The sequence below is a fragment of the Aythya ferina genome (genome assembly GCF_964211825.1).
Source record: "Aythya ferina genome assembly, chromosome: 8".
NCBI classification, from domain to species: Eukaryota; Metazoa; Chordata; class Aves; order Anseriformes; family Anatidae; genus Aythya; species Aythya ferina.
This window is the reverse complement of record NC_140304.1, coordinates 11,491,222-11,512,459: the sequence shown is the minus strand read 5'-3', so window position 1 is coordinate 11,512,459 and position 21,238 is coordinate 11,491,222. Positions and strand designations below refer to the sequence as shown.

Genomic DNA, 21,238 nt, shown 5'->3' with positions numbered 1-21,238 from the left:
AAGGTCATTTTCTTCTCTTGATGCAATATCTACTTCCATGGTTTTTGCTGCCTCTGTTTTCCTTAACAATTGTCCTAACTTTTAAATAAAATCTCCAGTTGTCCAGCTTGTCCTTTTTGAACAGCCTGCAGATATCATCTGTATATTACATCAGCCACTAAAGAATCAATAGCCATAGGTATTTTTCAAATTTTGCATTTTTATCCAAAGTCCAATTAAGGCAGTGGAATTGTTTCCTGTTCCAGCAGGCTCTGGATAAAGCCCTCCAAACAGTACTTTGAGCAGCCACTGCCCATCACAACAATGATGTTTACTAAAGCTCACTGTATGATTTCACTGAAGATCCACATCTCCTTATGTTTGACACTGGGGACCTAAGATGCTAGCCAAGATTCCCTAAAAGCAAATCATAACTGAGCCCTGAAACACAGTGAATTTGTTTGGCAGGTGACTGTTGAGAACAAAGCAGGTCCCTTGTATAATGCAAATATCTTAACAAAGTTACTTCTGTGACAGAAAAAGTAGCCAGTAGGATGTTTGCAAGAACATTTGGTAACACACACTAATTATTCCCACCAGTTCTCCCTTCTCTTTTCTCCAAAACCCTCCTGTATTTGGAAAAACATCACAATTTTTGTCATGAAATAATGACCAGAAACATTCTGAATTTTTTCCATGGCAACTTCCCATTCTAGATGTATTTGATGTTAAAAACATGTTTGGCAGGGAAGAAAATACAATGGTGCAATTCTGAAAGAGCTACCAGAGAGCTTTCTACATTTACGCAACGCAGGCTTTCTCAACGCCAAGCCTCATCAGGACCGAGAGAGATTGGTTAGAGAGTATTCACTGTTTGTTAAAAAACATGCTACAGCCCAAAATCAAGGAAGTACACATAAAATACCTCCCTAAAAGCATGAAACAGTGTCTGTGCATGGGTCAGAGACTATGGCTGGAGATAAAAAGTTATGAAAAAGTGTAGCCTGAAGGATCTGTGAAGAGCCCTCTATAGCCCTCATGTCTCCAACTGTTGTACACGCCTGCAGTTGGAAAAGGAATTGTCATGCAGCAATGCAACACTGCTTGGCTGGTTTCCAGTTCATATCCTGTAACACAGGAGACACTGAAATTTTGATACCCAATGGGATCAGAAAAGAATAGCTTCTAAAACAGCAAAGGAAATACTTTCCATGAGGTTCCCTAAGGATCTACTATGCACAAGTTTTCATCTCTTTCAAGTATTCCCCATCATCCACAGAAATTTATAGGGTCCCCTGAATTTTTCACCAATTCGATGTATCTCAAGGCTCAGCAGTACTGATAAAAATATCTGTCACCCGACCTTTTTCTAGGGAACAACAAAACACAGCAAGAACAGTCAGACTGCCTGAAGAGTAGGTGGCTCACTACTGACTCAGCAGCATCATGCCTGTTCCCATTCTCACCTGTGGGTGTCAGTGCGAGCTCTGCTATAAGTGGGGAAAAGATGTGCACACAGCAAGATGCATCTTGACACCTCCAAGTCCTACAAGGAGATGCTGAGGGAGCTGGGTTTGTTCAGCCTGGAGAAAAGGAGGCTCAGGGGCGACCTTATTGCTCTTTATAAGTACATTAAAGGAGGCTGTAGCGAGGAGGGGGTTGGTCTGTTCTCCCATGTGCCTAGCGACAGAACGAGGTGGAATGAGCTGAAGTTGCACCAGGGGTGTTTTAGGTTGGATATTAGGAAGAACTTCTTTACTGAAAGGTTTGTTAGGCATTGGAATGGGCTGCCCAGGGAAGCGGCGGAGTCACCATCCCTGGAGGTCTTTAAAAGACATTTAGATGTTGAATTCAGCAATATGGTTTAGTGGAGGACTTGTTAGTGTTAGGTCAGAGATTGGACCCGACGATCTTGAGGTCTCTTCCAACCTAGAAATTCTGTGATTCTGTGATTGGGACCTCGTCAGCCATAAAGCACATACCTGCGGGATACAGTCTGTGTAGGCAAACATCGATTTGAAGCGATCGTCCATGCTTATGTGATACAGAATGCACATGGCTACTTGTTTGTAGTTTTCATTTGCTAGAAGGAAAAACAAACAAACAAACATTAACAAGATTTGCACTTTAAGTACTATAAATATTTAAGGGGAGGAATGAAAAGCACAAAAATCCTAATTAAGGAAGGGAAAATTTAAAACAAATGCAACATTTATGAAAGGGTTTTGTCTGGCATATCCAAGCGAACAATGTCTTTGTGCAAAGAGGGAACAAAGGTAATGCCAACTACTCCCTCTCTTCCCAGCACCTCAAAATATTTCCTTCATACCACTTTGCAAGGAATCTATTTTCTGAAAGGAACACTTATTAACGATGGACCATCCAGAGAAAGCCTTCATCACATCCCAGCTAGGAAATTAAATACCTAATGTAATGCTGGTTTAGTTGTGGATATTCTTGTTGAAACGATAAGCTTGTCTCAAAGTGAAATACCAAAGAACGCATCAATGTCACAGAGATAAATAAGAACTACTGCTCTAAAAAGTGTCGTAGAAGGAAACCAGTGCCTTTCACGTAAATCACACGCTGATTGTTTTATTATCCTAAACTGCGGGTGCCTTGTGTTTCATACATTTCAAAGAAAATAGTATATTTTATTTGCACGTTAATGCTTACCAAAGATTCTAAAGGAAAAAACAAATCGAAGCAACTTACATGAGCAAGCTATGAAGTATTTAACAGGAAGACTATAAAAACAGCTTAGACAAATGCATAAATGCTTGCTAAGAAAAACATAGATATGCCTGGTCCTGACTCTCTGCTGAAATTTGGACTGAGCACTGTCTTGAGCTCTCCTCTAGCCCCATATTAGCAGGATACTGGCTATATATGGGATAACACATACAACTGGATGTTTATATTAGTTAGGCCAGCATGTAATAAGGTCACCAACTCAGAATTAATTCACAGGTTTCATACAGCTCAGAAATATCTTACCTCCCACTTATACTTCAGTTGGACCATCTCTCGTGCTTTGGCAAAGCATCAAGACCTCAAAGAGCAACCAACCCAAGCCAGTTAAATCTTTCATCTGCATACATCATTGGGAACTGGAATTTCCTTTAAGCAGCAAGGATAAGTTGCCTTTATCCTGAGAACGCATATTTTGTGTCTCTTTTTAAAATTGAATTACCAGAAAAACCCATGAAACCCTTCTGGCAGTTGCTATAAAACAGTGAAGTATTCTTTCCTGAAGTATTCTTTTCCTAAAAAACATAGCTGACCTTTTGGATCTTACTGGCAGATCACCTACCGAGGGGAGGGTGAGGAGGGTGAGAGGTAACAAAATAAAAACACAGAACTTTTATCTCAACCTTCCAGAAATTTATCAGCTAGGTAAAGGATAATGACGAACTTGAAAGCTGATCAGGCTATTATTAAAATAAAAGCAAAGACTATGCTAAAGCATATAAATTCTGTTTTAAGCAAACAAAATGAAGCGTTCCCTGTCTTTTGTGCTTCTCTGGTGACTGGTCATCTTACCTACCTATCAACTTGTAGTGACATAGTGATCCAACAAGAGCATGGGGGAAAAACGCTTTACTATACATACAGCTAAAGGCTTCTCCTAAGCAAATATAAAAATTTAAAGGGTAAATTATGCCTTCAAATTTCACAGGGCTAGGGAAAAGCTGTTTACACTGCTCTTAACACTTCTTTCCATGCCTCCATTTAAGACTCAAACATCAAGACTCAAATTTAAGACTCAAATTACAATTACACTTCACTGGGTAATGCAGGAAACACTATGTGAAAAAAAAAGTAAACCAGAATAAGGGAGGAAAGTTGGCTCCCCAGTAACATGGAAAACAGACTAGAGGCAAGTTGGGCCAGATCTTCAGTGGGTACGAACTGGCAGGCAGCCAACGAGAAGGATGCTACTTTATACTTGCTTAACCTCTACCCTTCATGTTCCCCGCCTTATTCTTGCAAATGTTATTTGTGCTAAGATATAGCATCAGTTAAGGTAAATCCTTACATTCTGTAGCAACCATAGTTTATTTCCTGGTATTTGTTAATATTACGAGCTTATTTGAAAATAAGACAGCCACAGTAGCAGTCAAAGCCTTTTACGTCCAACCTTTCCTTGAACACCTCCAGGGGCAGTGACACCACCTCCTCCCTGGACAACCTGTCCCAGTGCTGACTGCTCTTTCTGAGAAGTAACGTCTCCTAATTGTTTTACTTGTTGAAGAGCAGTGCTCTTTGTTCAGTTCTTTAATTCTTGAAGAGTAGGAGCATGACGTTCCCATTTTTCCACTCCCCAGTGACATCACCCCACTACCAGGACTTTTCTGCTGTGATGGAGGGAGGCTTGGCAACTCCATCAGCCAGTTACCCCAGGACCCTGGGATTCTGCTCATCAGGTCCCGTAGACCTGTACCTCTTTGGATTCAGCAGCTGGTCTCGAACCTGCTCTTCGCTTACACTGGGTGGGACTCTGCTCCCCCAGCCTCCATCTATGGAGTCAGGGAAATGAAAGATGGGGGAAGCCCTTCTACCTGTGCACACAGAGGCAAAGAAGTTGCTGAGTACCTCAGCCTTCTCCACGTCTGTCATTACCAATTACTCAGATAGAGAAACTCACTCCTAATGTAAGAAATTAGCCAGCTATAATCACTCACACACTACTGTTTTCACCCCTCGGTTTATTTTCACAACTTTTAAAGGCGCATGGTGGTTCTTGGGGATTCCTCCTGTCACCCCAGCGCAGCAGCCCCAAGGGAGCTGGGGCCTCTCTTGGGCTCTTCCTCGAGGCTCTGCGCAGAAGGGCTGCCACCTCTCGCACAAGGCCTGCTGGATGGGAAAGAAGCACTCACACAACCCCTGACAATTGGCAAAGGTCTTTATTGCCAACATGGCTCCAGGCTAATGCCTGGAGTGGAGCCTGGGTGATGTGGAATAGGGAGCTTGCCGAGCCCTTCTGCACAGCTGCCGGTGTTCCTTCAGGACACTTTTCAGAGAGCTGCCGGCGGAGTCCCATCTTTGTTGTGGCTGAGGCGGGTCCACTTCCATGGGTTCCTCTTCATCTTGTGCACCCACCTCCATGGGCTCCGCGGGCTGGAGGACAAGCCAGTCCCTGGCAGGGACTGCCCACACAGGCTGCCTTCCATTGGGCATATTTTCTGGCCACGGTGCCGCACCAGGACGCCTCCCAGTTCCGGGCCTCGGGTCCTTTCTGTTCTCCGCTTGATTTTCATTCACGGAGTTCCTGCTGTCATCTCTCCCTTGGCCACGGCTGGGTCCCGCATCATATTCTGACCGCTGGGCACGGCTCCGCTTCCCGTGGCCCTCCAACCCACGCTCTCCGTCATCACTGGACCTCCGGCTAGGCCCAGGCCTGCTGCTGCTGTCCGTCCGAGGGGCCGGCCTGCTCCCCGCATCACTTCGGCTCCAATGATATTTATCAGAGTAGCCTCTGGGCCGGGCACCAGACACCTCCTGGGCACTGCTGGTTCTTGTGCTTGAGGTGCTGGCCCTCGACCCATGGCGCTTTCTCTCAGAGGCAGACATCCTTCTCAGTGGTCCCAGGAACAATTTCTTGTCCTCGCACTGAGAAGGGCTGCTGCTCGCCTCTCTATCTCGCTTTGCTCTTAACTCTGGCCTTCCTTCAGCCAATGGCTTTCAGAAGACCAAATCGCTGAGCAAGTGGCAGGCCAGGGGCAGGGGGGCCCCTTTTATAGGGCCTGGGGTAAGGGTGGGCCCGCTGGTGGCCACTGTGACCTCGGCAAAGCTCTGTGATGGAGCGGCCCGTGCGAGGCCGAGGGCGCCTGCCTTGGGAGAGGCCTGGAAAATGGCCTCATGTGGAGGAAGGACGAGGGTTGGGGGAGTTGAGGGTCCCCTTTTCTGGGGCTGGCTCTCCCCCAGACCATTTGGCTTGCCAGAGAGAAAGGCTGCCCCATGCAACCCTGCCTCGACCCGTTTTTTCTCCAGATCTCCAAGTGTCAGAGTCTCTCATTAACAAAAAGAAAACCCCACCAATGAAACCAAACCAGACCAATTCACAAGGCTAAAGCAGTCAAAACTGAACATTATGACTGTTCATACCTTGCAAAAGTTTCTACTGCTCATTTGGTAAAATTCTGCAACACGCACGTGGTATGGGGGGAATAGAAATCACATTCAGAGCCTGGACATTTTTGCCTGACCAGGGAAAAGCCAAGGATGTGTTTAATCAACAGGCTCCAGCACTCTCTTCTTCGAAGAGAAAAAGACACAACTTAAACTTGATAAAACTCCTTACAAATAGCAAGTGAGGAATAAAGGTAGGACACCAGCATTCCTCTAAAGGAAGAAGGAATATGAAATGGAGTTAGGATTAAACACATCCTTTACACACACACACACTTTGTATTATGGAGTACAACATGAGTGCACGTCCAGTGATTTCCCTACCTGCACTCCCAGGTGGATTACTGGTGTCTTATCTCTGTGCCCTGCAGTACACCCTCTTATAAACCATATGCTTGATTCACGGGGCGGGGTTAGGAGCTTCAGCTGAGAGCAGGGTCCTCTGGTGGGAGTCGTTAGATATTCCTTGACCTCTCAGTAACACAACAGCATTGAAATAACAGGACTATAGAACTAAACTTAAAAGAAAACAGTGGAAGCACTTTGATGGAAAATAACAAAAACAACAAAAGAAACCTCCCACTTCTATCAGTTCTCATGTAAAACTGTGGCTACTCACGAGCCAAAGAATAAAACACTCCAGGAAAATCAAGAGGTGCTTGTTCTTTAGCACAGTCACAATGATTTAATGCAAATTGTTAATATCGTGCTAATATCGTGCTCAATGAGAAAGCATAGAGCCTATTGGAAAGTTGATTGGAAACTATGCATTACTACTTTGTCTAAAATTAGGAAGAGAACAGATTCAACAGCTACAATGCTATGAACACTAAGCATCATCTTGCAGGCTAAAGATGGTGTAAAAAGGTAGGAAGTGACAGACTGAAGAAATCCACCAATAATCCAAATGCCATCCTGTGACACTGGGGCTTCATTCCCAAAAACACCAACTGCCAGCTACTGACTATGACTTGGACATACTTGGACATGTTGGTACCAAAATCACCTTTTGGTTTTGTTTTACACTCATCTGAATGATGAATAAAGCCACAGGTAAGTCCTTGCTCTGAAACATGGCTGCAAAGATTTCAAAGCCTGCCTATTACCTGGCCAAAGAACAACTTTCCGAAGCATAGAAGTGATACCTTTTTTTGCTATTTGTGACCACGGCTGAAGGCCACACATGAAAAAGCAGACACTGCAAGAAAGGCTTCCTTATGGGTTGGTACAGTAGGCATCAATTATTCCCCCAACCAGAAAAAGCAAGAGAAAGAGAAGAAAAAAGGTCTTTGCCAAACGTGTTCATAAAAATCACCAAAGTTTTGGTGGGGTGCCAGAAAGTTGTGGCCTACAAGCGCTAGTAGTTTTGAGCATCAAGCATTTTATGACTGAAGGTGGAATAGCCAAATGGCCTAAAGCAGTAAGGGCAGCCCTGGAAAATAATGGCCTAGTCATTATGGATTCTTCTGGTATTTATGGCAATAAAACATGAATCATAATGAACTCATTGGATATTAAATGTGGGGGTCACAAGTACTTTGATAGGATTTCCAAAAGAATTTACCATTAATTAACCAAATAATTATTTGAAAGTGTTACTGAATTATCCTTAGTTCTTATACAGCCATTCCAGAGAAATTGGTCATTCCCAGCTGAGTGCAGTTAATGCCTTAACAAACCGGTCATTAACTGCAGTTACTGATTTTGTGGGAATTATTGTGTTATAAAATACACTCAACAGTTTATAGAAACAATACTTAGATTTTTTTTGCAGCTGTAGTTCAGCTGGAGCAGCTGGGATGGAAAAATATCAGGTCCCTCGGGCTGTTTTCACAACTAGTTTTCTGCAAATTAGAGAGGGAAATAAATACACGATGGGTTCTGAGTTCAAAATGGCTTCAGATTTTTAGCCTTTGAACATTAATAAGAAGCCATGTGCCAGTTCTGCGGACCAGCGCCTGAATCCTAGGTTTCATTCTTACTGAGGTTAAAGATCGAATGGTACCAGTAACAGAAGCTAAAGAAAAAAAATGATTTCTTGATAACAAGATCTGGTCCTAACATTATAGTTGAGTTTGTGAGCTTGAAATGAAGAGATCCTCCGTTCGCTCCGCAATAACAAAAGAGAAACCCTAAAGCTGTAAAACTGAAATGCCAATTTGAGTTTCAGCAGCAGCATTCAGCTTTCAAATGCTAAAGTAACAATGAGAATATAAATTATGGATTAAATTATCCAAATGTAAGAGTATCAGTAATTCAAGTAGCCATCATTTCTAATGGAATCATCAATGTCTCCACTTCAGATATGAAATATGCCCTATCCAACTCACGTGCAAAACATTAACTACACCAAATCAAAACCAGAAGCCAAAAGAATTATCTCTTAAAATGGCAGAGTGATTCTTGGTTTCAGCTTCAAATTCTGATACTCTTAAGTCAAAGCTGTTACAAAAGTAAGCAAATAATACATGTAGGCGGATGGAAATGTAGCAAACTGAGCATCTTATCCATATACTGTCTCACACTGCTGTCAAAACTTTATTTACATTGAAGTGACGAGTTCATTCATTCATATGTATCATAATTAATAGGGATCTTGGGGGGAAGTCATAAAAAGGTAACTCAATTTTTCTGTCCGGTACAGTGCCTTGCAGACTACTCTGAAACAGTTGTGCTAAGTTGCTCCACGTGTGGTTTAAACACACAATGGTTTGATTTACATATGTAAATATAAATCATATTGGATATATCAGTTTGTTTTATCAAGAGAACCTGAAGGAAACTGCAAGTCTGCTCATACTCAAAAAGACTAGACTATGTAAATAATGCTATGATATTAGTTACCAACTAATAACCCTTCTTGTGCCACCTTTGTGCTTGAAACTGGTTTCCTACCATAAGCCTACCTTAAAATCCAGATTTCTGTGTCCTCCCTTCCCCCATCCCTCCCCAAAGAGCTAAGCACATGCCACATCTGAAATATGGATACACTTTTTTTTTCTAGGAAACAAAGAAGGAACTATAACGGTAATTTCTAAGCCAATGAACTAATAAACGACTAATTTTGGTTGAGTTATTTAATGTTACAGCTACAGACAAAAATGAAGCTGCACATCTGGAGCACTAGACTCAATTTCTTTGAACTCTACAAAGAACAGCCAGACTGAAAAATACACAGTAAGCTCCTCACCCACAGCACTGCTGCTTAGATAAGAAGAAAAAGCACAGCCACTGAGTAGTGCACTACATGCTGCTAAATTTAGATATATCCTTTATTGAAACTGACCTTGCTTGAGGTTTAAAATGGATATCAGAAAGAACATCTTTATGGAAACATGGGCTAGGCATTGGAACAGGCTGCCCAAGGAAGTGGTAGTCCCCATTCATGGGGGTATTTAAGAAATGTGTGGATGTGGTGCTTGCAGGCATGATTTAGCAGTGGACTTGGTAGTGCCAGGTAGATGGTTGGCCTTGATGATCTTAAGGGTCTTCTCCAACCTAAACGATTCTGATTTGAAGAGTACAAGTGCCCTATCCTTAGGGAGGTTCTCCAGGAAACTAGAGTTGGTTGGTTCTGTTCTGTCATGCTTTAGGCATCCAAGTTGTGCCCTGGAAAGCTTTCAGATGTAAACAGTTCATGTAGAAGACTAGGTTACTTATACTGAGAAGTATTAATTTGTTCTTGAAATTAGGCAAAGAAACAACTAAAAGAATTCAATTAAGCAGTCACATATTGTAAGCTCCTCAGTAGAAATCCAGGCTCAGGTCATCTTACCTACCTATCAGCTTGTAGTGACATAGTGATCCAACAAGAGCATGGGGGAAAACGCTTCACTATGCATACAGCTAAAGGCTTCTCCTAAGCAAATATAAAAATTTAAAGGGTAAATTATGCCTTCAAATTTCACAGGGCTAGGGAAAAGCTGTTTACACTGCTCTTAACACTTCTTTCCATGCCTCCATTGAAGGCTCAAACATCAAGACTCAAATTTAAGACTCAAATTACAATTACACTTCGCCAGCTAATGCAGGAAACGCTACGTGAAGTAAAAGGTAAACCAGAATAAGGGAGGAAAGTTGGCTCCCCAGTAACATGGAAAACAGACTAGAGGCAAGTTGGGCCAGATCTTCAGTGGGTATGAACTGGCAGGCAGCCAACGAGAAGGATGCTACTTTATACTTGCTTAACCTCTACCCTTCATGTTCCCCGCCTTATTCTTGCAAATGTTATTTGTGCTAAGATATAGCATCAGTTAAGGTAAATCCATACATTCTGTAGCAACCATAGTTTATTTCCTGGTATTTGTTAATATTATGAGCTTATTTGAAAATAAGACAGCCACAGTAGCCGTCAAAGCCTTCTGTTTTTTGAGGGTAAAACACTACGCACTCTTCTTTCTTTCCTGTTTTTTCAAAGGTCCAGCTTGTTGCATCACTTCCAATGCCCAAAGAATATCATGGCTATCAGTGACAGCAATGCTTCTGTTTCTAGATTGCCCAAAATAATCAAAAAGACCTGGACAATCAACCTGAAGCGTGAAAAATACCTACAACTCAAATCATCTTATCTGAACGAAGTCACTCACCAACACTTAAATCAGTCTCCCAAAGCACGTTCCATATGGCAGATTTCATGACACACAGAAGGAAAAGATAGCTATAGTTTCAAAAAGAAGAGCCAAATCTCAATTTTTTTGCTCCGCAGATAACTGAGCCACCATCCTGTAAATCCCTTGTCCTGCTGGCAACTCCAGGAAAAGAGAGGGGTTTTAGGACGCTCACAGTCAGAGCAAGAAAGTCCTTTTCAATTGGGAATGAACAGGAAAAAAAAATACCTCTAACTTGGAAATGAAACTAGAGAATCATAGAATAAATAAGGTTGGAAAAAACCTTCAAGATCATCTGGTCCAACCATCGCCCTACCACCAATGTCACCCACTAATCCATGTCCCTAAGCACCACGTCCAACTTTTTCCTTAAATGGGGAAATGAAAGATGGGGGAAGCCCATCTACCTGTGCACACAGAGGCAAAGAAGTTGCTGAGTACCTCAGCCTTCTCCACGTCTGTCATTACCAATTACTCAGATAGAGAAACTCACTCCTAATGTAAGAAATTAGCCAGCTATAATCACTCACACACTACTGTTTTCACCCCTCGGTTTATTTTCACAACTTTTAAAGGCGCACGGTGGTTCTTGGGGACTCCTCCTGTCACCCCAGCGCAGCAGCCCCAAGGGAGCTGGGGCCTCTCTTGGGCTCTTCCTCGAGGCTCTGCGCAGAAGGGCTGCCACCTCTCGCACAAGGCCTGCTGGATGGGAAAGAAGCACTCACACAACCCCTGACAATTGGCAAAGGTCTTTATTGCCAACATGGCTCCAGGCTAATGCCTGGAGTGGAGCCTGGGTGATGTGGAATAGGGAGCTTGCCGAGCCCTTCTGCACAGCTGCCGGTGTTCCTTCAGGACACTTTTCAGAGAGCTGCCGGCGGAGTCCCATCTTTGTTGTGGCTGAGGCGGGTCCACTTCCATGGGTTCCTCTTCATCTTGTGCACCCACCTCCATGGGCTCCGCGGGCTGGAGGACAAGCCAGTCCCTGGCAGGGACTGCCCACACAGGCTGCCTTCCATTGGGCATATTTTCTGGCCACGGTGCCGCACCAGGACGCCTCCCAGTTCCGGGCCTCGGGTCCTTTCTGTTCTCCGCTTGATTTTCATTCACGGAGTTCCTGCTGTCATCTCTCCCTCGGCCACGGCTGGGTCCTGCATCATATTCTGACCGCTGGGCACGGCTCCACTTCCCGTGGCCCTCCAACCCACGCTCTCCGTCATCACTGGACCTCCGGCTAGGCCCAGGCCTGCTGCTGCTGTCCGTCCGAGGGGCCGGCCTGCTCCCCGCATCACTTCGGCTCCAATGATATTTATCAGAGTAGCCTCTGGGCCGGGCACCAGACACCTCCTGGGCACTGCTGGTTCTTGTGCTTGAGGTGCTGGCCCTCGACCCATGGCGCTTTCTCTCAGAGGCAGACATCCTTCTCAGTGGTCCCAGGAACAATTTCTTGTCCTCACACTGAGAAGGGCTGCTGCTCGCCTCTCTCTCTTTGCTCCTATCTCTGGCCTTCCTTCAGCCAATGGCTTTCAGAAGACCAAATCGCTGAGCAAGTGGCGGGCCAGGGGCAGGGGGGCCCCTTTTATAGGGCCCGGGCCAAGGGCGAGCCCGCTGGTGGCCACTGTGACCTCGGCAAAGCTCTGTGATGGAGCGGCCCGTGCGAGGCCGAGGGCGCCTGCCTTGGGAGAGGCCCGGAAGATGCCCTCATGTGGAGCAAGAAGGAGGGTTGGGGGGGCTGAGGGTCCCCTTTTCTGGGGCTGGCTCCCCCCCAGGCTGTTTGGCTTGCCAGAGAGAAAGGCTGCCCCATGCAACCCTGCCTCGACCCGTTTTTTCTCCATATCTCCAAGGGTCAGAGTCTCTCATTAACAAAAAGAAAACCCCACCAACGAAACCAAACCAGACCAATTCACAAGGCTAAAGCAGTCAAAACTGAAGTACCGATCACAGAATCACAGAATTTCTAGGTTGGAAGAGACCTCAAGATAATCGAGTTCAACCTCTGACCTAACACTAACAAGTCCTCTGCTAAACCGTATCACTAAGCTCTACATCTAAACGTCTTTTAAAGACCTCCAGGGATGGTGACTCCACCACCTACCTGGGCAGCCCGTTCCAATGTCTAACAACCCTTTCGGTAAAGAAGTTTGGGCATGGTTTAGCAGTGGACTTGGTAGTGCCAGGTAGATGGTTGGCTTTGATGATCTTAAGGGTCTTCTCCAACCTAAACGATTCCAATTCGAAGAGTAGAAGTGCCCTATCCTTCGGAAGGGTCTCTAGAAAACTAGAGTTGGTTGGTTCTGTTCTGTCATGCTTTAGGCATCCAAGTTGTGCTCTGGAAAGCTTTCAGATGTAAACAGTTCATGTAGAAGACCAGGTTACTTTATACTGAGAAGTATTAATTTGCTCTTGAAATTAGGCAAAGAAACAACTAAAAGAACTCAATTAATTAAGCAGTCACATATTGTAAGTTCCACAGTAGAAATACAGGCTCAGGGAATCCTTTTCATTGATTGGATTTACAAATTTGCAAGAACTCAGCCTCCTCATCTTTAGACTGCTGCCATCTCTCCACTCCTGCCCTTGTTCCTGCCATAAGCATTTCTGTTTTTCAGTCACCTCACATTTGTTTTCTTCTTTCACTCACCTAAAGTCATAAGCTTAGTATTAAGATCAGCAACATTCCACCTGTACTATCTGTAAAATGGCAATACACTTTGTTTCTAACTCAACAGCACTAAAATAGAGTCAAAAGTCTTAGATAATAGTCCTTAAAAACTTGCAAGCAACTACAGAAACGGCATGAATTTCAGTTATTCCTTCCTGATAAATCACCACAATTTGCCAGTGGCATGAAGTAGGGATATAGGGAAGGCTTTTAGCATAAAAATAGTTAGTTGGGATTCTATTTCTGCTTCGAGCACAGTATTGATACTGAAGAATCTCTACTTTGTTTTATATTCCTCCATGTCTGAGGCTAGTTCTTTAGTAATACTGAAGTTGCCTGTCTAAATCACCCACTCTACTCAAGTCAGTTAGACATGTTACTTTTATTTGGACATCTGATAGGAAATTAGAAGTTGAATGCTAAAGAGGATTTTTCTGTTTTTGTTTTGTTAGTTTGTTTGTTTTAAAAACAATGGCCATACTTAGCACAAATGATAAAAAAAGCTACCATTAAAATAAATCCCTAAATAATTACTGCTTTCCAACAGACCGGTCCCTGTAGCTGAACTGTTACTTAATGTGCTACAGCCAGCCTCCACTATAAAGGAATGGAGACACCCCAGGCAATATTCACACAACAAGGATTGGAACCAGCTGCTACAGAGCCACCTCAGAAAAAAAAGGTTTCTCAATTTAATTGGGAAAACAGGAGGAAGCATAAATTTTACTGCCATTAATAACTTCAAGCAATCCCGATATGACTTTACCTCACCCTGATGGCTGGACATGTGCTTTTTGTTAGGGTCTTTGCCACATCTGACCCCTATTGTTTGCTCACTTGATCAGGTAAGAAAATGTATGTTCCTTTATAGGATAAACGAGGCCTATTAAAAACAGAAAAAACACTGCAGTAGCCTATAAGAAGCTCCATTTTCCAACAGATGTGTGAAGCTCCATAATAAGTTCATTACAAAAAGGCCAAGTGAACTCATAAAGAGAACACATCTACTTTAAGCCTTCTTAAAAGAAACTTTCATAAAAGGAATCGAACATTAAAAAAACCACAGCACTCCGTTAATTAGAGAGCAAACTACTTCTTGGGTTTTTAAACAGCAGTCAACATACAACACACTTTGGCTGCATACCATTATCAAGACCTGATTGTTAAGAAACCCAACATACGACCGTTTGGCAATTCTTTGATTGCTCATTAAACCTAACTTGTAAAGAACAGAAAAATATCAGAGGAACTTCAGCAGTTTCCAGAAAAATCAGAAAATTTGATGTTAGAAAATAGAACTCTTAATAAAAAAAATCTGTCAGTGAAACCAATGAAAACACTCTTCAGTAAATCTCAGACTGACAAAGTCACACCCTGCTCTGGTTACCTTCAGCTCAAATAAAGAACTCACACACAGGGAAAGTGTGACCTACTTTGGAGTTTGCAAACTGTTGCACAACCCTTAGATTTCTACCTAAGATTAGGTGGCTGTTACTTCCACTGTGCGGAGACTAAGTCTTGGAACACCAAGAAATTAAGAGCATCAGGTCAGGACCCTCACATTAATGAAATATCCAGGCTCAGTACATGCTGTGACTAGAAAAACTCTACTATTGCTACTTGGGACTGATCACATTGTATTTCAGAGCAACGTATAACAAACATTCCTTGGCTAAAGAGAAATCCACAAAGGCAATTTTCTTTCAGTTACAGTAATCTGTACTGGAAAACATAACCTGAGATGGTCACAATCTGCAATCTTTTTGAGATGGAACACCTTAGCACTGTGTAACATTACTACATGAATAACCCTTCTGCACTGCACGTCCCATCTGAGCTGGAGCTGTAACTGGCAGTGTTTTGCAACCCACTCATTTTTCAGCTCACTAATCTCTGTGTTCCATCAGATCTTGATTTTCAAAAACAGCTTATAATTCTGAGCAGCCATGACGAGATCCTTTACTCTGACTTCCAAGCATATTGGATTTTCATGCTTTAAACATGGCTTGCACTGGGAAGTGAGGTGAATGAAAACAGAGTGGCATTTCAAGACAATTGTATTCAGTACCCCTAAGAACTGTCCAGCAGCTCAAAGGGACGAATGCACGTAACACAAAATTTTTGCTCCCTGCATGCAGCCTGAGCTACTCTTTCAAGGAAATCTTCCCTGCTCATTTTACCTCTTGAGTAGCAGCATAGCTCCCACTATAAGAGCTTCCACACTATTCCCTAGCATTTCTATCGTTTGGAGAGCAACACCTCACAGGGGAGGACACAGAAACCCCAGCAGTGCTTGCCACACCTACTGCCAGGAGCTTCTTGTGAACAGGAGTCCACCAAGAAGAGATTGCAGCCTGCCATCACACGCACAGCACCACTCAGCTGCTTCTGTTGTACAAGTTGCCTGCTGTTCTCATGGAGAGTGGAGAACTATTTGTCTCACTTCACAAACGCTAAGAAACCACTCAGACACAACACAGAAGAGCACCCTCATTAGAAGAATGTGAATCACAAGCTGTGCATGTATTTAAGAGCTGTTCTGAAAATTTTGCATTTGGTTTGGCCAGTTAACTGAAAAACAAAGTGGATTTGGTCCAGACAAGAAGTTATTTAATTCTTCCTTGTAGACAATGTTTTTCTCCTGTTTGCTGCCAGGGCATTTACTTTAGAAACCAATCATACAGGGCTCGGATTATGAAAAAGGGTAACATTTCCCTTTTGTCCAACACTGGAAGAATGCTCACAGGGATTAAGAAAACAAATTCAGATCCTTCTTTTAAACGTTCAGCTCTACATTTCACCCTTTCAATGACAATACTTTCCTCAAGCAAACTAAGACTAGCCATCAAACTCTACTGTACTTGGAGCAAGTCACTCGTACGCTCCACCTGAATTATGCCATGCAGAGCAAAATGAGAGCAGTGCAAGAGCAAAGCAAACTTCCACACAGTATTCTGTCATGTACAGCTTCGGTCTCTCTTTCTAAGGTGATGATTAGAGGGCACTGAATTTGTGTTTTTCACATCTCAGGCAAGCAAATAATTTAATCATTTGTTGAATTTACTCAAATTCTCATTCCACTTTAAACTATATTTCTTGCACATAAAACAATCACGTGGTGAATGTATAAAAAAGAAAGACCACTAAAAACAATTTTTAAGAATTTAAGCAAGGCCATCAGCACAAAAGAAAGATCTCAGCAAGGCCCTGGTGACCACCAAGAACAAGATTGTATTAAAAAACGTGAAGTCACACAAATCAACAAAATCTCTTTCCATACCTCCTCGAGTAGCTTGCATATGGAAAAAACCTGAACACAACAGGCTATATCCCACAGGCCTCCACAGCTCTGCTCCAGCTTCTGATCAGCAAGTCTGAAGCCAGATTTCCCTCAACTGCACCCAGTTCTTTGAGATTGAGCATAACAAAGATCAGCTGTAGTTGATTAACTTGGGTGCCTGGAGGGAACAAGAGGAGTTTTGTCACATACAATACTTCAGACTTGTGAAGAGAAGCCGCGAAAACTAGCAAGTAGTGTTGACTGGCAAAGCTAAATGGGGAAGCAGGCATTGGCACTGTTAAAAAGAAAAGGCTAATTAAAATGGAAACAAAACTAAGCAGAATTTCTCATGTCTATGCTTTCAACAGCAGCCTCAACATGCTGGAAAGAGAGGCAAAGATGATGGTCCCTCTCTGATATATCCATGCCACACTTGGTCCATTCCTTTGCTGGCTCAGCCAAAGCCATTCCACCTCTTCCACTTTCAGATTCAATCTACATTCAGAGCCCTCCTGCTCCCAAGCCACCACGAGTCCCTTGGCAAAGCTGCACACCCTCCAGGATTGCAAACTGTCAAAGAAAGCCACCTCAGTGCTCAGCCCTAAACTCCTGCCTGACAAATCCTGTCCTTTCCTTCCTTGCAATCTCAACTCTCCCCTTAAACGCCTACTACACTTAATTTACACTCATCTCAAACCCAGCGCTAAAGACTGAAAGGCACAGCATGCACAAATGTTAAATTTCAGTAGGCTGAGTCAACAAACTTGACCTCTTGGCATTAGGATCTGTATGGTAACTTGTCAACAGCTGCTGAGATGTGTTAGCACTTTAAGGTGACCTGCAAATGTAAGCCGAAGGGCACTGAGTTGAATAATGTGTGTTTAATGCCCAAATAACCTGCATAAAAGGGGCACCTGGCACATGATTATTTTATTATTAAGGTTACAGCCTGCCTTGAGCCAGGATACACAAAGTGATGAGTTGGAGAATTATATGAATTGCCATATCAAGACAGGTCTTGCGAATCACAGAGCTGACTTAAAAAACGAAGTAATAAACAATATTTCCACCTACGTTTTCTCATTAGCACACCACAAAATAAGTATCAAATGATTTTACAGGGGGGAAGTTAGGTCAGACAGCACTTGCCTCCCAACCACAAAAAAAAAGGGTTGAAATCTTCGAATTCAAGGGAAGGACTGTCCACAGAGTCAAGTACTTCCAGAAGCTTCACTGTCTGTGCTAGCAAAACTTGCCATAGATCACCTTAACAGCCACTTCAGGAACAGACTGTGATTTTAGCAGCCAGATCTTCTGAAGAGGCCTATGCTCAAGTCCAAGCGACTGGCATTTGAAGAGAAATTTTCCTCTCCACTTTAGAATGAAACACTAGAAAGTGGATAATCTACAGATATCTAACTGCTGAGTTTAGTCTGACTCTAGTATCAAAAAGGGGATTTCCAGGAGCAGGGACTTTGATGATTTGAGTTATGCTATTGCTTGGGGTGACCAGAAACCATTGTCTAAGCTGAACCAGACTACCTAATAAGACCCCTCTCAAATGAGGCGAAATGTATTTTCTGACCAGCTCCCACTTCTCAGTCTACTTTTCTGAGAAATGTCACCATCACCAGGATAAGGAAAAAAAAAAGTATAAAGAGGGATTCCAAATGTCATTTTTCTTCTTCCTAGCCCAGCCCAGAGGAGGATATTAAGTAAAAACATGATTGTGAGGCAGAAACCATAGAAAGATTTAAGGAACTTCAGAATATATCAGATAGCCACTACATTAACCACTGACAGGATTAAGGTTTCCAAATCAGTGTAAGTTTTCATGGTATTAACTTGTATACTAAACAGCAATAAGGCCATGCTGAGGCTGATTGTAAAACTGAGAAAGCAAATAATCCCTAAAGACTATGCAAAGGTAGACGAGAAAGCTCAGTTTCACTGTTGCATTCCACTTGTTCCACTACATCTGGATACACCAGCTGTGCTGGATTGAATATATCCCAAACCCAACATATCACAGAAAACTTAAACGGTGTCTTGCAGTGCTTTATGCATTTAGGCCTCCACAATACAAGATCCTCAATTTCCACTTAAAAATGAGCACTCAGCAATCCTTACAGCCAAATCATACTAAACATTTTTGTAAATCTACTGGAGCAACTTCTAGATAGCATCAGCCAAAGAACATACAGGGAGTAATAAAAGCTCCGTCTTGAGAGTTCTAGTACACACCAGTGATCAGATATTCCTTTGCTTTTTCTGGCCTCCTTCTTGTCTTCACAGATTTCCCCTATAGGCAACAACAAGTTTTGCTTGCATCAGAAGTACTCACGTAATTGTAACATAAATTAGACCATCAAGCTGGAAGTCTAAAAAATCAGTACTGCCTAGAGTTGAGGCTGACAATGCTAGGAAGCTTCTACTCCTTTTATTTAGACCACTGTAGTAACATGAGGCAGAACGTATAATCAGCTTCATAAAAGCCAGAGGTAGCTTCATCAGCCAAGCTCCCTGAAGTGGTTGGCTATTTTTCCTAGGTGCTCCTCTAATATTACAAGCATCACCCATGTGTCAGCTCAAATGATTCTAAGTTAGCTATCAAAGCTATTTTTAAAGACCAGAATACTCATTCAGGAGCTTGAGAGAACCTAGGAATAAATCTACTGGGAACTGCATTATTTTGGACTTCCATCTAAACCTGCATCTGGAAAGATGATTCGAATGATAAAAAGTTGGGTGTGGTGAGTTCCTTGGCAAAGAGAGAAGCGACCCAGCAATTTTTAGGCACAATACATCATGATGCGAACAGCTTTGCTATCCCTGCAGAAATGTCTTTGTTGGAACAAAACATACCTAGCAGCGCAGTGAGTTTGGGGAGCAGACCAACTTGCACCATTTTATTTCTCAGGCCTGTGTCAAACGAGAGATTCAGTAAGAGCCGAAGAGTGATGTTCAGCAGGTCTTCATGTTCACAAGGTACCATCTTCACAAGTTTTTCAACAATATCCATTTCCACCTGTATATCAAGAAAAAGAAAAATCCATAATCCATTCAAACTTGGCTTTGTCTTCAAGGTAAAAGCCCTCTCAGTGTGCTACAGATTCACGTGCAAGCATGCACAGACATGTGATTTGTACCCGCAACAGTAACTGTCAATACATTTTCATCTCAAGCAGCTTCACTTACATCTTTGCAGTTGAAGTATTCTAGATCGGTTTACTGTGTAATGTTGATTTTAAAAAATCAGCCAAACAGTTTAGATGCCTTGGAAATATTCCCCATGATTAGAATACTGTAAGAATGTCATCTAAAGAAATCACTTGCAAGACTAGATAGGGCTAAAAGGCAGGCATACATGGAGAGTGGTGAACCCATAAGTGGGAGCAACCCTGGAACAACTGATGTAAAAATAAAAGAGATACCTCACCAAAAAAGACAGAATTGGCATCCAAAAAGAGCCTGAGACCTTTCCTTATGAATTTGAAATGAGCCCCTAGCCAGAGCTTTGCATGTGCTCTCGGAAAAGGCATGAGCTTTCCTGTATGTTAATTTAATAGAAGTATGAAAGTCATCTTGAAACATGTATCACTTTCAAATTAAAAAGTGGAATCCAGGAACTGAGAAGTGGTATCAGATCCTGAGATCATGTTCACATTACCAGCCAGAAAAGACATCTGAGCATTGACTGGCAAGACTTCAGAAAGCTTTTTATCATCTTTTAAACATCATTTCTCTGCTTTTATTTGATAAAAATCTTTTAAAAGCATTCTTTGTCTCCCAGAACCTTCTTTGGCGAGAAGGAGGAACATAAAATTATTTTGTATTCTTCAAACTTATACATGGATGTAACTGGCCCTCCAGTTACAAATACACAGAATTAATTCTAAAAAAAGAAACTACAGCTCTCCTCACATAGCATAGTGCAATAATCAAACAACTGGGTACCTTTGATCAAAAACCATCAGATACCAGGAACTCCTACTTCACTGCTTTGAATTTAATACAGCACTTGAATAACAAAGGAAAGAATGTGCTATAAATAAGAGGATTATTTAGTTTTACTTAGAAACAGACATTGCACAACTAGTCTAAGCTCATTTTTGCCTTCAATATTTGTGTATTATAGCCTAATAAAAGTATTAGAACGTCTCCTTCATAAGTACCTTCCCTTAATAATGCTTTGTAGGGAAAAAAAAAAGCATGCATCTTTTTATCAGACAGACAGCTGACTTGTAGCATACAAACGTTTTTAAAAGCCTTTTCAAAACATTTCAAACACTACGCAATAAAATAAACTCAACAATTTTGTTTCATTTGTCTTTCTGCTGAATCAGATGGAATGTGTAAAGCATGCCAACAAATAAGTGGGCTGTAAAGCTAATCCTTATTTTCCTAATAAAGTCCGTCAGGGCACTACACAGCTATAAAATAAATCTAAGACCAAACACCTGATAAATAGCCTATATTCCTCCAAAGCAGATACTTTGCATCTTATTTTTGTTAAGAAATAGGATAGTCCTATATAAATAGGTGGGATACATGTCGTCTACGGTGTTCAATGCATAT

At 42.4% G+C, this 21,238-nt stretch overlaps 1 protein-coding gene across 1 annotated transcript in view; it reads right to left on the bottom strand.

The window, feature by feature from the left end:
* Positions 1-21,238, bottom strand: part of KIFAP3 (kinesin associated protein 3) — a 72,080-nt gene that overhangs the window by 38,444 nt on the left and 12,398 nt on the right. The window contains exons 10-11 of the mRNA XM_084527146.1: positions 19,526-19,688; positions 1,962-2,062 (exon numbers count right to left, since the gene is read on the bottom strand). Coding sequence (XP_084383272.1) covers positions 1,962-2,062; positions 19,526-19,688 — 264 coding nt within the window. The remainder of the gene's footprint in view (positions 1-1,961; positions 2,063-19,525; positions 19,689-21,238) is intronic.